Source organism: Alosa pseudoharengus, unplaced genomic scaffold, assembly GCF_046254945.1.
Source record: "Alosa pseudoharengus isolate Yale_2024_CS ecotype anadromous, Long Island Sound unplaced genomic scaffold, YU_APseudo_1.1 YU_APseudo_1.1_scf_13, whole genome shotgun sequence".
Taxonomy (NCBI): Eukaryota; Metazoa; Chordata; class Actinopteri; order Clupeiformes; family Clupeidae; genus Alosa; species Alosa pseudoharengus.
The window spans coordinates 28894459-28913694 of NW_027468598.1; the positions used below are offsets into that span (position 1 = coordinate 28894459).

The following is a 19236-nucleotide window of genomic DNA, read 5'->3' on the forward strand; positions in this document are numbered from 1 at the left end:
AATAACAGTTTATGTGATGTGTTAATCAATTAAATTCCCAACAATTTCACAACAGCTAGTTCTGGAGTAGTCCATTCAACTCATGGAGGTATTAGATTCAACTAGCCCCGTTTGCTTACGACGAGACTCAGGCTGCGCAGTCGGCACCCGCTTCCTTATTTGGGTTTTGGGTTGCCAGGTTTTAGCCTATGACAAAACGGTTGAAATTGAAACTAAGTGATCGTGTATGTGTAAGGTGTATTTCATACACAATCTGGCAACCTGAATGGATCAATGATTTTAAAATGAAGTTTGATGGCCATGCAAATTACGGGAGTTTTCTGGGAGAAATAACAAAACGGGAGGGTGCTGGGAGATGACCTTCAAATACGGGAGAAACCCGGGAAAAACGGGAGTGTTGACAGGTATGAAGTAACTTCTGACTAATGTCAGTCAGGATGTCAAACATGCACCTAATGGACTCTGGGTAGAGCATGTAGATTGGGATTTTGATCAAACAGTAATGTTGCAATGTCACCCCCTGGTGTTTAAAAGCACTCATTAAATATCCTTTGAGAATGAATACATAAAAATCTAGTGGTAACTACGGAAGCTTATTGCTGCCACACTAAAAGAAATAAAAAGTCTCAGTATTATGTAATTACGTGAAAAGGTTCTTGTTATAACAATATCTTTTTCATGTTTTAACAAGATATTTATCACGTTATTACATGAAATTATCATGTTATTTCATGATACTGATATTTTCACGTTATAACATGAAAATATCATGTTATTTCAAGATATGATATTTTTACGTTTTAACAAGATATTTATCACGTTATTACATGAAATTATCACGTTATTTCATGATACTGATATGATACTGATATTTTCACCCTTCCCCACAGCCTTAGAAATGACAGCGATGACCTGACATGCAGGCTACCGAGCCAGAGCGGTCTATACATTTACCCACATTGCGTGAAGATTTGCATATTTATCAAAGCCCTTTCTCCCTCTTGCGTCAAGTTAGCGAAAGTTTTATTTATTGTGTTGATAAGAAGATAAAGCAGAACTATGAGGCTGTGTGAGCCATACAGTCTATGGTGTGAGCAGGCTATCCTGCACAGAACCTCTCTATCGGCCTCCTTTTCAGCAGCTCTCTGCCGATACACACACATCCCTCTTCGCTGCTCCTCAGTCAGCTGGGAATTGACCACACACACAGCCTACACACTCATACACACATGCACAAAAACAAACACTCATCAAGCAGCACTGTAATAGCAGCCAGGGTGCAAGTTCATAGACACGACTAGTTATCATTTATGCCAGCCATGAGCTCTCGTGGCCTTGTTTCGTTTAGTTTTGTTATTTTGAAATAACGTGATAATTTCATGTAAAAACATGATAAATATCTTGTAAAAACGTGAAAAAATCCTATCTTGAAATAACATGATATTTTCATGTTATAACGTGAAAATATCATTATCATGAAATAACGTGATAATTTCATGTAATAACGTGATACATATCTTGTTAAAACATGAAAAAGATATTGTTATAACAAGAAACTTTTCACGTAATTACATAATACTGAACCTTTTTATTTCTTTTAGTGTGGCAGCAATAAGCTTCCGTAGGTAACTGGTAGTTTGGTTCACACACTATTCAAGGTATTAACACAGGGTTTTAGAGCTCTGCCAGACAAAAGGGCCAGTTAGTACCTGTGTGTACAGATACGATTGCAAATCTGGTGCTCAAGTAAATCATAGAGAGGCACAACCCCATGTTAATACTTTATATATACACATGTTCAATCCACTGTGTTGTTTAAACTCATTATGAGTGAACATGACTTGAAACATTTTTATCTCGTTCAAGGCAGAGGGAATGCTTCTCACCTGATCATCTCAAAAACTGACGAGGCCCTGACAGACCTAGACAATTTTACAGATGCAAATTCAATTCAAATCCAAGGGTGCAAATGTTTCTTCATTATTAACTTACATGCTGTTAATCTGTTCAAATGTCAAATAGCCCACTCACTAAGCTGTGTGAATTTCTTGATAACACTGCTTGCTTACATCATGGAAATAATTTAATTGCAGATGCAGTACTTGGGGTTTTTATATATTAGGTTTTAATGTTGCAAATAGCCGTAAAGTCATGAGGCAATAACCATGCTCAAACTTCAGATAGACACCATCATGATAAGCTGTGTCAACCATGCAGGCCATAAATGTTATGAAATAAGGTAGGTAAAGGGGGGGAAAAAGTCAATACAGTTAATCCTTCTCTCCGCTGCATCAGTTGTTGGTAGGCTAGCTGCCATGTAAAGGCCAGGTTTTGAAGGTGAGGTCTTTTAAAGTCTAACTTTCATATCTCTCCCATTTAACATGTGGATTACAGGTGTTCATTTTGTTGGGTCGGCTCGTTTGGACACTGGGTGAGGTGAAGGGAATCTATGAGAGCAGACCCAGAAACAACAGGAAACATCTTACGTGCTGTTTTCAATCATCTCGTCGGAAATAGTATTAGAATCTTCAGTCATGGGTACCGAGGGTCAGTACAGTGTGCATCGTCGTGGAGATGCCCCCTCTGGCCGTGGCGGCGGCAGCTGTGGCGGTTGTGGCTGGGTCAACACGGACCTCGCCCGCATCTGCCTCCTGTGGACGCTCATTGCCCTCTACATGCTGTTTGGCGCGGCCGTCTTCTCGGCGCTGGAGCGACCCGAGGAGCTCAAGGCTCAGAGCCGCTGGGACTCACAGGTAGCCGAGTTTGTCCGCCAGCACCAGGTGAGCCCGGGGGACCTCCGCACACTGCTCAAGCAGTACGAGGAGGCCAACTCTGCTGGAGTGAGGGTAGACCCACGCCGACCCCGATGGGACTTCTCTGGATCCTTCTACTTTGTGGCCACGGTGGTCTCCACTATAGGTACAGAGAGTATTTCTATGGATCTGTATCTATGGGCAGATAGACAGATAGATAGACAGATGATATGATATATTTATGATATTTATTTGTACTGTGACCTTTACTCCTACTCCTCTAGCTACTGCATAACTGAAATACATCTCAATATAACATTGTTCATGTTTTCTTGTAGAAACTATAGGGAACTCAACACATTCTGTATATGAAACTTGTCTGAACATAGAAATTGCACTCAGTCATAATCCAAACAAAGAGGTATTGATTGACCGTGTCGTGGGTATATTTGCACAGAACTGCTCCATCAGCAGTGCCCTCGCACCTATAAATATTTGCACAGTCAATTACTGTTGCTGGGATTCCTGATGGCCTATCTAATGACTTAAGGATAGCATGGAGTATTGACAGTGGGCCGACAGGAGGACCATAAGACTTTACAGCCACATATCGTTATCTCCTCCTGAATCAACATTTCCATGGGTAGAAAATGGAAGGCGAAGATAGCGAGAATCAATTAACAGGTGACGGAGACATACAATATGACTGGTGAAGTGAAGTCAGATATTTAATCATATTCGTAGCACTGGGAGTAGGCTATTTAAAGACATTTGGAGGTAAAGGAGCTGTGAATTTCAAACATTACTTTTTTTTAGGATGTTGTCACTCTCTGTCAGCAAATGATAATCAGTCTTTCAGACTATAGAGGCCTAATAAATCACTGACAGAATGATAAATGGACCCATGATACAAGTTGGCAGAGAACTAGTCTGATGTCTGCAGGTCCCATAATTTACTGTGATAACTGTGGTCTGGACATCTTCCAAAGAGATGTAGGATTTCAGCGGCTGCAGTATGCATTGCCAACAGTGTTATATTAGTTGCACTGACATTGAGTGGTATTACATTGACAGGGTTTAGATCATTCACTCCCCATATCTCACTGAGGGGAAGTCTAGGAACTTCCTATCTCCTTATCCTTTCCACACTTATATCAGATTTTTAAATCAAGGACAGCACTTAAATGTACCTTTTAAACCTTTTTTAATTGCCTCAGATAACTGTTTACTGTTGAGTTAACTCAGCTACTGTTGAGTGCTGTCCCTGATTTAAAAACGTTATATCCGTCACCTGGAGGATTCAGCGCCCAATCTAACAGGCAGTACATTGTGTTACATTTTTTTCACACTTATATCAGGAAATATTCTCAACAAATGTACATTTCCAAACTGTTATCTGAGCAAACATCTGCCAAATTCAGGCAAAAGAGTCTGTGTATACCACTGCCTGAGGTGTGTACTGTAGCACCTTCCTGTCACCTCTCGTTTGCTTCTGAACAGGCTTCGGCATGACCGCACCCTGCACCGCCTGCGGGAAGATCTTCCTCATCCCTTACGGGCTGTTCGGCTGCGCTGCCACCATCCTCTTCTTTAATCTCTTCCTGGAGCGAGCCATCACCCTCATCTCCTTCCTCATGGACATCTGTCACAGGAGACGGAGGAGGACGAAGGCCAGCATGAGAAGATCAGGGGAAGGAGGAGAGGAAGAGGAGGAAGAGGAGTGGAAGCCGTCTGTGTACTACGTCACCCTCATCCTGGGCGCCCTGGCTCTGCTGGTGGCCCTCGCCGCCTCGGGTCTATACTCGTCGGTGGAGTGCTGGGGCTACTTCGAGTCCATGTACTTCTGCTTCGTGACGTTCAGCACCATGGGCTTCGGGGACCTGGTGAGCGGGCAGCGGGAGTGGTACACCGCTCGCTGGTTTTACCAGGTGGGCAACAGCCTGGTGATCCTGCTGGGCGTCTGCTGTACCTACTCGCTCTTCAACATCATGTCCATCATCATCAAGCAGGCGCTCAACTGGATGCTGGCCCAGATGCTGCGTCTGAGGAGGGGCTGTGGCGGTGCGTGCTCGGGGGGGACACGGGGCGACGGAGACGCAGACGTCGATGATGACGACGATAAGGGGCCCCGAGGGGTCTTCTGCTGCTGCTGCTTCTGCTGCTACCCGGGCGTGAGCCATGACGCCGTCCAGGGCCAGGCCTCGCTGAGGACCCAGCTCCGGCTGACCGCAACACGGCACGGGAGGCGATGGAGCTTCAGCGTGGTCCGGTTTGCAGCTTCTGCCACCCCTCGGGGCAAGTGCTGGTGCAATAGCTCGGTGGTGGAGACGGTGTGTAAGGTAGAGGAGAGGAGGGACGCAGCAGAAAGGAACATAGAGGCCCAAAGGTGCAAGCGACCTGGGGAGGTGGTGACATCAGGAACTGGTCCACTAAACCTCCATACACCTGTGAGCGACAGGTGCTCTCGCACCTTTGCACGGCAAAACAGCTCACCTGAGGGAGTTGGAGCAATCGCCATGCTCAATAATCGACTACAGGAGACCAGAATCAATATGTAAATCCACAGAGGGATGCAAGTGGTACATCATTTCTGTATGCGAATAAAATTAATTACCTCTATTGGCATTTTGATTTCATTTTAATTACAAAATAACCGAGGTATGAAAATCTAGTTCATGACAGGGCCTCTTCTCCCCTGGCTTTTTCCTTCAGACAAATAAAAAGATTAGATTCAATTAGATTAAACTTTATTGTCATTATGCAGAGTATACCTACAAGTACAAAGACAACTAAATGTAGTTTGCACGTCTAACCAGAAAGTGCAAAAAAAGCAGAAAAGTGCAATGTGGTATACAATGTAAGTCAGCATAAAGATGCATAAAGGTCCATAAAGATGGCATATTTCTGTGCAGTGCAGGCTTTCTGCAGTGCAGTGTTCATGCTCTATTACAAAAACGACTCAAAATGAGAGAAGAGAGAACTGAGAGAACAAACGACTGTTAACCTTATTAGGATGCATTTGAAAGGCCTTGGCCCAAGCAGTCCATCGGCCAAGTTCTAATTTTGTCTCTATTAGACACTGAGTGCGTTTTGGTAATTTAAGGCTACTGCAATACAAACTATGAACTTTAAATTATTATTGATATAAAAAATTACTTTACCACGCACATGTACATTACAATCCTATACACAAGGGTTAGGATAGGGATTTTTGTACAACTTTGTCAGATAGACGTCTCATACTCTGCAGGTGCTTGAGTTGAGTTGTCAGTCTGTGAAGTCCGATATCCCTCCGCGGGTTTGTTAAGTAGATCACTGCTGTCTTCTTTTATCTAGGGTTTTATCAATAATAAATTAAACTAATGAAAAGCCTAATCAAACAAATCGAGAATATCATACACATCCCATCACACCCAAAAGTGCAGGCAGGATGAATCTTGATTTGGTAAGTAGGAAGCCAATGATGTCATAGCGGATGGATATGAGAATATTCAACCGTCAGTGAAGAGGAGTAATTTCCGGGCGACTTCAGGTCTGGCAAGCTTGTCTACGCTGAGTAACTTGACTGGCCGAATTCCTTCTTTGAATTATTAATAACGGACTAGGGTAAACAGAACCAGAAAGGAGTCTCGTGTTGGACTAAATTAAGACCAAAGTCTTGTATACAAAATGGTAAGTATTCCTTCCGTTTTAACGTCAAAGCACTGACAGTGCAACCTACTAGCAGGATGACGAGCGAATGAATAGAAAACTAAGCGAATGCTAGTGGAATGACATAGCGGGCTATGATAACTTGTCTGGATTCACGTTAACGTTAGCTGGTTGGTTAACGTTAGCTAGCTAACTCTAGTGTGTGACAATATCTCTTGTCAGTCCGATTGTGATTGATCATAATGCGTTGTCCATCTAAAAAACGCGCTATACATGATACTGAATATATTAAGATGTCTTCGTTAGCTAACGTTACATTAACGTTAAACGTTAACATTAGCTAACGTTACGTTATGATGGAACTGCCATTGATTCCCAAGCATCATCACCACCACTGACTGATGACAGTCATTTGGAGTAATGGCTATGTACAAACACATACATGTTTGTATATGTGTAGGATTGTTAGGTTTAACAAATCATTTAGGCCAACATGACTAGCGTTAATGTTTATAGAATGGGGTTACTCAGCCAAAGTAGACAGGTAGGCTAGCTAGGTAACGATAGATTACTATGCTAACGTTAGCACCTTAGTAAAGCTGTGGCTAGCGTTGGAGATGAAGGTGTGTCCTAATTTGGCCCTCGCAGGATTACACACTTGCACATCGCACATAATCCTGACAAGGACAATTTAGGATACATACTAGCTAACACTGTAGGCAGGTAGTTGTGCTAATCGATAACTTAATCATTATCCCCCAGCTAATTTACGAGAAACTAATTTTAGCTCAGTAAATTAATTGCTCGTAGTGCGCAAATGCGACGAGGTGGGCGTGTTAACCACGCCGTGTTGAATGCGGCCTGTCCTGAAAAGTTGAAGCCATATGAGTAACGTTAAAATAAATTGGATTCCGGGTCACTTAGCATATTGCATGTTTTTGATCTTACCACATGTTGTAAGGGGTTGTCAGGTTATGTAACTTTTACTCGCGTTAGTCCGCTACATTTCGCCACTTGCAAAAGGAAACCGATGGTTTGCATCTATACTTCATGCATGCGCCAACCGAATTATCCTCACTTTGGGAGGATGATATTTCATGCATCAGTTATGAGAGCAATGGCAGTTAACGTTAACAAACTGCAGCTGGGATAGTGATGCTGCGTACTGCACCACAGTGAGCTGCAGCACTGTCTGTGTATGTGTGTGTGTGTATGTGTGAGAATGATCCTAGCCGCCACCCTCCCTTCCCGCATTGAACCAAATCATTGCTGGTGCAGGACCGGGTTGACAGGGGCTCTGCAGTACACCCTGTAAGGCACCACGTACTAAAACAACGTAACGAGGATCGCAACGTTACGTGGGATTTTGTCGGCGGTCGTTCTGCATTCAAGCCTCTTCTGTCAGTCGTATCTGTGTGTTAAACGGACTATGATTTGTGAAGCATGAGGCTCGTTGAGCGGCACTCGGGTTGTGTGGCATAGCCAGTGTGCGGCTCGACCCCAAACACCTGCCCTGTCTCTGGCACAGCGTCGAGTCCCTGTTGCACTCGCAGAGCTCCGTCTGCCGCGCACAGTGTATAATTTAGCTCATCGCGCCCTCAGCCTAGAGCATCTTTATGCAAATGAGGAGAGATTGTGATTAGACAGGCAGAGTAAAAAAAGCCTAATTTCCGTGGCGTTACCATTCGTCTATTTTCTGGTTTGCTTCAAAGCTGTTAGCATTGCTGCAGCCTGTCATCATGATGATGCTTCTTGGATCCTTATAAAGCAATCCACACGTTCCCTCAAATCTATGGTAAACGTGCTGTTGCTCTTTATGCATAGAAGTGCAGTCATTTGATGATTCATGATCACACATTGCTATAAGCCATGCATCGCTTGCATAAAACAAGAATTGTATAGGCTACACTAGGGTGACGGGTAAGATTATGTCTGCGAGTTCATTTATAATGCTTACAGCGCAGCAGTTGGGACCTTGTAATTCCTGCTTTATTAACCTAGATGTTCACCTTTTCAGTCATGCACGGGACAAGATGTTCAATTCCTCCTCCTTGTGCTTGTGAAGTGCATGATGTGTACACCTGAACAACCTGCTGCTCTCCAACCACAGATCACATTCTACTTTGACTATCAGTGGTTACTGTACCTCACCTCACCTCACCTCACCTCACCTCACCTCACCTCCCACGACTGCCACATCATATGATTAGTGTGTCCTAAACAGTCCTAGTGTGACTACCTCCTCATCCCCCAAGTGTGTCTCTCAGCCGAGAGAGACACCGAGACAGAGAGGTGTGCTAAAGGGATTTTAATATGCGGTGTGCTACATTGCTGACCCTGTTAGTGCATTTGCTAATTATGTTCTGCGTGCGTATTTAAAGGTGATGTGAAGTATTTATACACGTCCTTCACATCGCATCGCCACCTGCCTTTACTGTCCACTCTAGTCCACACACAGCCACTGGAGAGCCCCCCCCCCCCCCACACACACACACTCTCTAGCATTAGACAGTGAAAGTGGGGCCTGGTTGTATTTCCATGGTGAGAAGGAAGGGGGAGCAGGAGGGTAATCATAAGACATGCAGTGTTTCCCATACATTGACTTACTTGTGGCCTGTGTCTGTCTGTCTGCCTGTCTACCTGTGTCTGCCTGTCTACCTGTGTCTGCCTGTCTACCTGTGTCTGCCTGTCTACCTGTGTCTGCCTGTCTACCTGTGTCTGTCTGTCTACCTGTGTCTGCCTGTCTACCTGTGTCTGTCTGTCTACCTGCCTGTCTGCCTGCCTTTTATGCCCTCCTTTGTCAGCTGGCTTCATAAGTCATAGGCTAATTAACTGTTATTATACGCTGACGTCTCTCTCCCATCTCTCCCTCTCTCCATCTGTCCACAGGCAGACCAGCTAACCGAGGAGCAGATTGCAGGTGAGTGGGCAGCAGTGGCTTTGACTGCTGTGGGAAGTCTGGGCTGTGTGATTACCAGTGCGTTGTTTATATAACCAAACCCACATCCTGGTTGTCATCATTTAAGTGATTAACCCTTAAATGAGTACCGTCACACCGGTGTGACGGGAATGTTGGGAAATTAACATTCTAAAGAATATCTGGGTTCATTGAATTCAACATAGAATTTTAGAACCTTCAATTGTTGCGGAACTTAGAATGTTCAAAAACCTACACCTTTAAGGGTTAAGGCAAAGCCAACAATGTGGTGTGTGAATCATAGCTTCTTTTTTTTATTTTTTTTTTACGGATGAGGTACTGGACCTTTTACTATTATCATGTAGCTCAGTAATCAACTTGTTGGCCTACTCCAGATCTTATGAAACTGTTATTTTGATAGTACAACATGTTGTGTAGATGTTGAAACGTGGCCAGCTGCCAATTTGTTAGAATGCACTTATTGCTGATCTGCACCTCTCAGAAATTAGGCTGGTGTTGAGCCAGTCACTCACAGTAAAACCACATCACTTTTGAAAAAAGCTTTAAGAAAGGAAAACAACATTTGTCAGACTTAGGGTAGAGGAAGGATTAAAAGTCTTAAAAACATGTTTTTACACACCCTTACTTTGCTTATCTGAATGCTCAGTGGTGAAAAAACAAAGCCAGATATATATATTTTTATGTATTCTACACCCCAGTGTCTGTCTGGCAATTTAGCTAAATGAGTTTGAGTCCTCTCCAAAACCACAAAAGTTGCTCTCAGCAATCACATTAAGTCACAGACAATAGGAAATGGAATCATTTGGTTGCCCTTCCCTGCCAGTCATCACTTCTCATATACATAGTGCACGTGGTAATGATCTCATCCCGGATAGCAGCTGACACATTTTTTTTTTAACAGGCTAAATCTTAAGGATGAAGTCATTTTCTTACTCCCATTAATCTTCATCAGTTTGTAGCTATTTGCATTTCTTCATACAGCAGTTGCTCGTATGCAAAGCAACTTGCAGCAAAAGAAAGAATACATTAATCAGCCTGTGCGCTGCCTTGGTGTTAAGCCCATGAGCTTGGTACTGTCTGTACTTTGCTCTATTAGATGTTTATACATATTGTCAAACAACTTCACATCTTCAAATAGCAAACACACACAAAGCTCAAAGAAAACGTTGAACACCTCTAGCCCCTACATTTAGATGAAGGCCATGTTGATGGAGCAGACATTATCAAGTAAGGCACAGTACACACTAGGTGTGGTAATGAGGTGTAAACAGTATTTATAGATGCAAACTCCCTTCTTAGGTGAGGCTCACCTTTTTGATATCAAAAAAGGTCACCTACTAGATTTGTGCAGGTCAGAGGAGCACTACCCACGGCCCCATTCTCAACTGTTTGCATCCCTGTGTATTTTATTAGGTTGATAGTATTAGGTTGAAGTATAGTGTGTGTGTTGTAGTGCGTGTGTGTGTGTGTGTGTTGTAGTGTGTGTTTTGTAGTGTGTGTGTGTGTGTGTGTGTGCGTGTTGTAGTGCATGTGTGTTATAGTGCATGTGTGTGTTGTAGTGTATGTGTGTTGTAGTGCGTGTGTGTATTGTAGTGTGTGTGTTGTCTCACTAGTGGCTGTGTCCTCTTGGCAGAGTTCAAGGAGGCGTTCTCCCTGTTTGATAAGGACGGCGACGGCACCATCACCACCAAAGAGCTGGGCACGGTCATGCGCTCGCTGGGACAGAACCCCACTGAGGCCGAGCTGCAGGACATGATCAACGAGGTGGATGCCGACGGTGAGCACGGACACACACACAAACACACACATATACACACACATACACATATATACACACACACACACAAACCAAAACACACATATACACACACATACACATACACACATACTACAAACACACATGTACATTTACACACACAACTTAATAAAAAAATAATTTCACTGATATAATTTTACATGTTGACTATCTCTCAGTATTGTAAACCAAGGTTAATCAATGACAACTCCATAATTCTCAGTGCTTGTGCTGCTTACTCACCCCCATTGATTTCCAGTAAGTCATTATTCTGGACCGTAGTCCAGATCCATTTCCCACGTCTTGATGTAGAGGAGGCCTGCGGTCATTAGCTGCCAGAAATGCTCTCTCTCATCACCCTCCCACCAGCCTGCCAAATGCCCCCTCACACACTCACATACACTCGCGCGCGCACACACACACACACACACACACAGTTTTAGTTTGAGACTGCTCTTTCTGTGTTGTGTGTGTGTGTGTGTGTGTGCGTACTCTTTCTTGTGTGTGCGTGCATGCGTGAGTATGTGCGCGTGTGCGCGCTTCCTCTTTCTGGTATGTGTGTGTGTATGTTCGCGTGTGTGTGTGTATGTGCATGCATGCTCTTTCTGGTGTGTGTGTGTGTATGTTCGCGTGTGTGTGTGTATGTGCATGCATGCTCTTTCTGGTATGTGTGTGTGTATGTTCGCGTGTGTGTGTGTATGTGCATGCATGCTCTTTCTGGTGTGTGTGTGTGTATGTTCGTGTGTGTGTGTGTATGTGCATGCATGCTCTTTCTGGTATGTGTGTGTGTATGTTCGCGTGTGTGTGTGTATGTGCATGCATGCTCTTTCTGGTGTGTGTGTGTGTATGTTCGCGTGTGTGTGTGTATGTGCATGCATGCTCTTTCTGGTGTGTGTGTGTGTATGTTCGCGTGTGTGTGTGTATGTGCATGCATGCTCTTTCTGGTGTGTGTGTGTGTATGTTCGCGTGTGTGTGTGTATGTGCATGCATGCTCTTTCTGGTGTGTGTGTGTGTGTGATTTGTAGTGAGAGGAGAGCACGTCTCTAGTACAGTATTTGTCTCTCTTTCTTTCCTTAATCTGCCCCACCCTCCCAGATAAGTGCCCTGAAGCCCACCCTGCTCCTCCATGAATGATTTAAAGCTGATATTATTTATTAAAAGACACAAAAACCCTTCTGCTCCCAACAGGAAATGGCACCATCGATTTTCCAGAATTCCTCACTATGATGGCGCGAAAGATGAAGGACACAGACAGTGAGGAGGAGATCCGGGAAGCCTTCAGAGTGTTCGACAAGGTAAGAATAATCACTGAATATGGTCCAGAAGGGTGCTAACAACAGAGGTCATCATTACTGTGGCCGTGGTGTACCTGTGGTACTGACACCACCTAACAGTCACTGTCTGGGTATGGGAATCAAATCACCGTTTCGAGTCACTTCAGCCAAAAGCGCCTGCTAAATATCAGCCACCTTTTTACCGTTGTATTAATCAACCAACAGGTCATGGGTCATCATTCAGCAGAGGTCATGGGTCTTTGTTCAGTAGAGGTCATGGGTCATTGTTCAGCTGAGGTCATAGGTCATTCACGGAACATCCCGATCTGATTGTGTATCCACAATGTAGTGTAGTGTTGCTTCAGATGAAAGCATATTTACTGTCTTGATAGATGTATATGTTAACAATGGGTTCAGAAAGCGTGATTGGTTAACATGCACTTGCAGCCAGTCAGACATAGAGCGAGTAGGCCTGCTGGATGAAATATAAATAGAATTAGATCCAATTGGTGTCATCCAGAGTTCATAGTGATGAAGCCAATAGGTTACTTTGCATTGCTACATAAATGTAGCAACATCTAAGGAGTGGCCTAGATCGCACAGGTTGGATAGAAGCCAATGATTGTCTCACACACGGACACACACACACAATAACTGATTGTTAGAAAGGGCGTGTCACCGCTAAGACAAAAGACAGTCGGTAGTTATGCCAGGTAAAGACTTTAATAGGGGAGGATAAAGAGAAGGCTGTAGGGTTGAACCTGCTGACTTTGCCTTGCAGTCAGCCATCATCCATTACCAAGCCTGCTTTCTTTCACCTCCTCAGTTTGAACAAACGAGTGTAGACGTCTCGGCCAACATAATCAAGTTAGCATTAAGAGGAGTAATGGGTTTGGGCCATGGTGCCGTTGGGCTTATGTTTTTTTTTGGTTTTTTTTCTGTCACTATAGCAACCAGATTGGTGTGTTTACTGGCCTTTACCTAGCCTTATGGAAGGGCGTGTCTAAATAAACTGATGGCTCATTGCTCACAGCACAGAAGCAGTTTCTATGCAGGAGTTCTGTTTCTCCCTCTACACGTCCCATTCTCTCTCTACACGTCTCATTTAATTCTCCCTCTACACGTCCCATTCTCCCTCTACACGTCTCATTTAATTCTCCCTCTACACGTCCCATTCTTCCTCTACACGTCTCATTTAATTCTCCCTCTACACGTCCCATTCTTCCTCTACACGTCTCATTCTCCCTCTACACGTCTCATTTAATTCTCCCTCTACACGTCTGTTTCTCCCTCTACACGTCTCATTTAATTCTCCCTCTACACGTCTCATTTAATTCTCCCTCTACACGTCTCATTTAATTCTCCCTGTACACGTCTCATTTAATTCTCCCTCTACACGTCTGTTTCTCCCTCTACACGTCTCATTTAATTCTCCCTCTACACGTCTCATTTAATTCTCCCTCTACACGTCTCATTTAATTCTCCCTCTACACGTCTCATTTAATTCTCCCTCTACACGTCTCATTTAATTCTCCCTGTACACGTCTGTTTTTCCTTCTACACGTCTGTTTCTCCCTCTACACGTCTGTTTTTCCTTCTACACGTCTGTTTCTCCCTCTACACGTCTCATTTAATTCTCCCTCTACACGTCTGTTTCTCCCTCTACACGTCTGTTTCTCCCTCTACACGTCTCTGTTTCTCCCGCCATGCGTCTGTCTGTCTCATTCTCTCTCCATACGGGTGTCTCTGTTTCTCCTTCACTATGTCGGTCTGTCTCTCTCCTCCTACTTTATCTCTTTCTCACATCCCTCCCTCCATTTTTCTCTTCATACATCCATACCTTCATCTTTGGTTTTCTATCCCTCTCTACATCACTCTCGACCCCCTCCCCCTTTTCTCTGCTTCGTTACTTTCATACTACCTGTTCCGATGTTCTTTTTTTCTTTCCTTCTCTTCCATGTCTCTTTCCCTCCCTCTCTTTCTCTCGCCCTCATTCCATCCTACCTGACACCATACTCTCTTTCCCTGTCTGCTTCCACATCTTTCTTTCTTTCTCTCTCTGATCCCCTCTGTTCATGCAGGACGGTAATGGGTACATCAGTGCTGCGGAGCTGCGCCACGTCATGACCAACCTGGGAGAGAAGCTCACAGACGAGGAAGTCGATGAGATGATTCGCGAGGCCGACATTGACGGAGATGGACAGGTCAACTACGAAGGTGCGTGTGTGGGAGCGAATAAAAGCCTCAAGTACCTGATGAGGTTTTGCATGGCCTAGATACAGTAAACACTTAAAAACCTGTTGTTTTAAATTACATACTATACACTGGAATTATAACAAATCGATCGGTTGGCAACGAACGACTCATTCCTAGGTAAATTATGTCTCTTTCTCTATGCTAATATGTTTCCATTTTTGTGTGTTCTTCCTTGCAGAGTTTGTGCAGATGATGACTGCAAAGTGAAGCAGGTGTCCCCTCCACATCCCTCGCATAACATGACTGACTAAGATCACTCTTGTCTTAAAAATAATAATAATAATAAAAGTAATAACCGTGAAGAAAAAACCTACCAACATCCATAACAATCCAACCAAAATCTTAAACTCACAAACTATTGAGTGTTAAAATTCAATAACTGGTGTGGTCTGGTCAAAACCTCCTGGCCCCTTCAGCCTCTGCGTGGAGAAAGAGCACGGAGGCCTTCTCAAGCATGTGATCCTTCTTCTTTATGAGAGTCTTACAGAGATCCTCACCGTAAAGTATTCAGCTGATTAGCTTCTGAAAGGATTGTTTGATCGGCTTTGAGGGCGCTAGCTTATTCCTTCCTGTCTAGCTGAAAAAAAAAGCTCTCCTATTGGCTACCGTTGTCCCTGTAAAGAGTAATTACAAATTCCAGTTGACGTAAACAGAATTTGATTGGAACATTAGAGTTTGGTCGCCTGAACTCGGGCAAAAGCTTTGGATTGTCTGGGGCCCCTATCCAGTTGCAGTTGAAAAGCTTGTTATCACCATGGAGATCTGGGCCGTGTACAAAGCTAGATGTGTGTAATATATGAATATAAATCTACATATATTTGAGAAGAAAAAAACTAATGACAACAACCAAAAGAAAATAACAAAAAAAAAACATCAAAGAAAAAAAAGTTAGTGTCCACATAAGAAAGTTGACTTGCACGTAGTGAAAGCCAACTACATTACTTTGTTGGCGTAGAACTGCAGATGAATTCCGGCCGTCCAGTGGTATTGGTCAGTGCCACTGGGGCTTCCTGCCGTGTGTAAATCAGTCTGTCTGTCCGGTAGACAGTTCTGTGGGCATACCTGCAGCTACCACTAAAGGAATGCATGGTTGTGTGTGGACAGTGTGAGCAAGTTGCAAGACAACAACGTAAATGTACAGTTAAATAATCTACAGGTTAAATGTGGTGCAAATACCAGTATGTTATGCTTATGCTTACTTAACAGATACAAGTTAAAAAATAATACAAGTTGTGCATCATTACATATTAATGTCTGGTGAACCTTGCATTGCCTATTGTTACTGCAGTTTAGAATGACCTGTGATTTTTTTTTCCCTTTTATTCTATTTTTTATTTAAAGTTGTGTCCACAGTTTTATAAATGTGCCATAAGAATCTCAAGCCTCAAAGACTCACTTGCAAGATGACTTGTAGTAATTAATATAATATATATTCAAACATACATATATATAAATATAAATACATATACATTTAAATTATATATCTATATCTACGTTTACATACACATATAAATATATATATCTATATTTGCACTCTTGTGTGAACCGTAACATGTTAAGTCACCAACGAGGAACCAAAATGTTGCTGTCGCTGCTACCGCTACAACTCATTTGTCTTTTGCAATTGTGAGGTAATTCACCCCCTCCCAGTCTGCCAGCTGCTTCTGCAGCTCGTCCGCTCACCGCTTTGCTGTGTGACTGAGCATTTAAATATGAACTGCCTGCTTAGTACGTCTCAAACACAAGGCAAACCTCGAATGGATTTCAGATGTGGAGAACTTGAGGCGAGGGACAGAGTTTATACTCTCGGACGTGGTGCGGTTTGGTTCTCGTGGCGTGACCTTTTGGCAACGTTGGAGTAGAAGAGCGCAATGTGTTTGATCTCTGTGGTCAGGTGTCTCACACTGGCTTTGTTTCAGGTGTACAAATGGAGGTTGCAGGAATGTGGACTGTTAAAACATGTAGAACTATCTGCAAATAATGTGTGGAATAAAATATTGTTTTGCAATAAAAAGTATATTAATGTTCGGAAACTGACTTGTTCATTGGCCTTTCTATTTGCATTTATTTGCATGCTTGTGTGACTGGTTGGAACCACTCTATTAATATTCTGCGGGAATTCAGGAGGCAACATTTCAGTCCTTTGTGTAGCCTAGTTAACAGTCACCAGTTTTTACCATATCTTTGTGCCACATTTGGACAGTTCTCTGACTTATGTTATATATAATTGCCACAGGTGTTACCTCTGCAGCCTTGATATGTAATCCCTTCCCACCCCAACCCCTTTCCCCCAAATTTAAAATATTGATATTTAAGCAATGAAAGCTTTTGGGCCTACATGGACCCACATTATCACATGTTACAACTCCATGTGAACTAACATGAACTTCGGTCCAAATGGCGTTTGTGTGTGTGTGCATTGAACCTCCCTCTTTCATGGGCGTTACTTCCTCTCTCACACACACGCGTGGTATGTCTTGAGTAATCCTTCTTAATCGGGTTGTGCTGACCCTATGTCTGAGGTCAGCATGGGTGTCTGGGACACGAATCCGCCCTTGTGGGGTGAGGAACAGAATCTCGGTGACTCACTCGCTCACTCTGAGAGAGAGAGAGAGAGCGCCTGGGGCTGGCCCTGATGTGGTTTAGATGCGGCCCACATAAGATGAACAGGACCACTCACCAGATCTCTTATCAGTGCAAGTTACTATCTGGATGGTGACTCAGAGAGAGAGAGATGGATATTGTGTTTGATGTGTATTGAAGGGTGAGAGGCTTTCGTCAGTGTGTGCCACCCTGTTTAAGGCTGTGGAAAAGATACTTCCCTAAGAGAGGCTCGTCAAATGAATGGGCTTTCGCTAATCACCTGCCATGTTAAGTAGCTTGTAGGCACAGGATTGGAAACAGGGAGCCGGGTATTCCTGTGGATGTGCTTGCCTCTGTGCATTAGTCCAGAGGACCACCTCAGCAGTCTCTTGAACCTTGTTATTTAGTGGTAACTGCAGAGCGTTGTCTGAATGGGTCTTATTTAAGTGAGTGTAATGGGCTTGTGATTACCCAGCCATGAGTAGATAAGTGCACCGGGGGTAAATTCCAGCAATTGCCTGGAGTTGTAGTATTGCCAGATGAACACTAGGGGGCCCCCTGTGGCTGAAAGTCAACCAGCACCCATCCTTGCTTATCAGTGCTACACTACATTAATACACAGGATTAGATGTTAAAATCCCTTGTGCCAAAATCCAAGGTAAAAACACATTCAGAAGCCCCTGCTCAAGTTTAACTTTAAAAAGCACACTACCCACAAATCCGCCAACAAATGGTCACAAGCACAATGCAAATGGCCTATCCAACAGCAGTAGCCTATATAGTATGCGGCATGTCATTGGGGTTATCAAGTGGGCACCCTCATTCACCGATGTTTCGTTAAGTTAGGCCCACGACACCTCATGAAGGCTTAACAGTGAAACCAGCGTCCTGGAGACACTCCCCTCCATGCTACCACCATATTACCACATTGAAATATCCAATACTCAAAATACTCTTAACCAGCCCAGGCATGGTCTAAGTTGGCTAGGTCGGTCCGTCCCGTTGATGTGGACTGAACCATAAACCATAAAGGAATAGTATCAATAGTGTTAAAACAGGGGTTCTCAAATTGCGTGGTTCCAAGGACCCCCTGTGCAAGAGAAAATATTCCAAGGACGCCCTCATAATCGTAAAAATGAAGCATATGCCATTCGTATTCTCTGAAGTTGTGGCCAAGTTCACTGTGTTTTCTGGCAAGTGTGTATCTTGATCTTTCTTTTGTGAACTTTAGATTTTGCATCACCTGACATGATCTGACATTTTTGCACATTCTTCAGATAGCTAGTTGGCAAATAAACCATCTAATCAGCAGTAGGAATGGATCTTTGTTAACTGATTCAATTTAAATGTTAATGTGGGTAGGAGTAAATAGACACAATTTGAAAAGGGCCATCATATGATTTTTAAAAAAATGATAAACCATAACTTCATAATTTAAAGCAAATCAAATTTTTTGGACCCCTTAGCTATGGGTTGCGGACCCCAGTTTGAGAACCACTGGTGTATATGTTGTGTTTCACAAAACTCAGTGATAGATCATATCCCATTGGTCTGTGTATTCATGTGTCATATAGAACAGGGGTTCTCAATGTTTTTGGTTCCAAGGAACCTTTTTGGCAGATGTGCAACTTCGTCTTTTGTCAGTTTTGGCTTTTCCGTCACTTGACAACATGGACTGACTCAAACATTTCTACACATTTATCAGCTAGCTGGCTAACAAATAAGCCAAGCTAAGCAGTAATAGGAATGATTATTCATGGCCTAAGTGAAGTTAAATGTGGGTAGGATCAAATAGACACAATTTGCTTGTTTTATGGGTGAAAAGGGGCATCATCCCTAGACATCATCTGTTTTAAAATGATAAAACTAAACTTTAGAATTTCAAGCAAATTATTTTGTGGACCCCCTGACTATGGGTCGCGGACCCCACTTTGAGAACCACTGATATAGATCAGATATATAGATAAAGACAGAATTGCAATGTTG

General features: G+C 43.3%; 2 protein-coding genes across 2 annotated transcripts; both read left to right on the top strand.

The window, feature by feature from the left end:
• The first annotated feature begins 2534 nt into the window (after positions 1-2534).
• Positions 2535-5311, top strand: kcnk20 (potassium channel, subfamily K, member 20). Its single transcript, XM_076281753.1, has 2 exons — positions 2535-2919; positions 4254-5311. The coding sequence occupies exons 1-2, from the start codon at positions 2535-2537 to the stop codon at positions 5309-5311; spliced, it is 1443 nt and encodes a 480-aa protein (XP_076137868.1).
• Positions 5312-6241: 930 nt separating this feature from the next.
• On the top strand, positions 6242-16700 carry calm3a (calmodulin 3a (phosphorylase kinase, delta)). Its single transcript, XM_076282778.1, has 6 exons — positions 6242-6425; positions 9294-9324; positions 10976-11119; positions 12326-12432; positions 14493-14628; positions 14846-16700. Exons 1-6 carry the CDS (start codon positions 6423-6425, stop codon positions 14872-14874), a joined length of 450 nt encoding a protein of 149 aa, XP_076138893.1. The 5' UTR covers positions 6242-6422; the 3' UTR covers positions 14875-16700.
• Positions 16701-19236: the final 2536 nt, after the last annotated feature.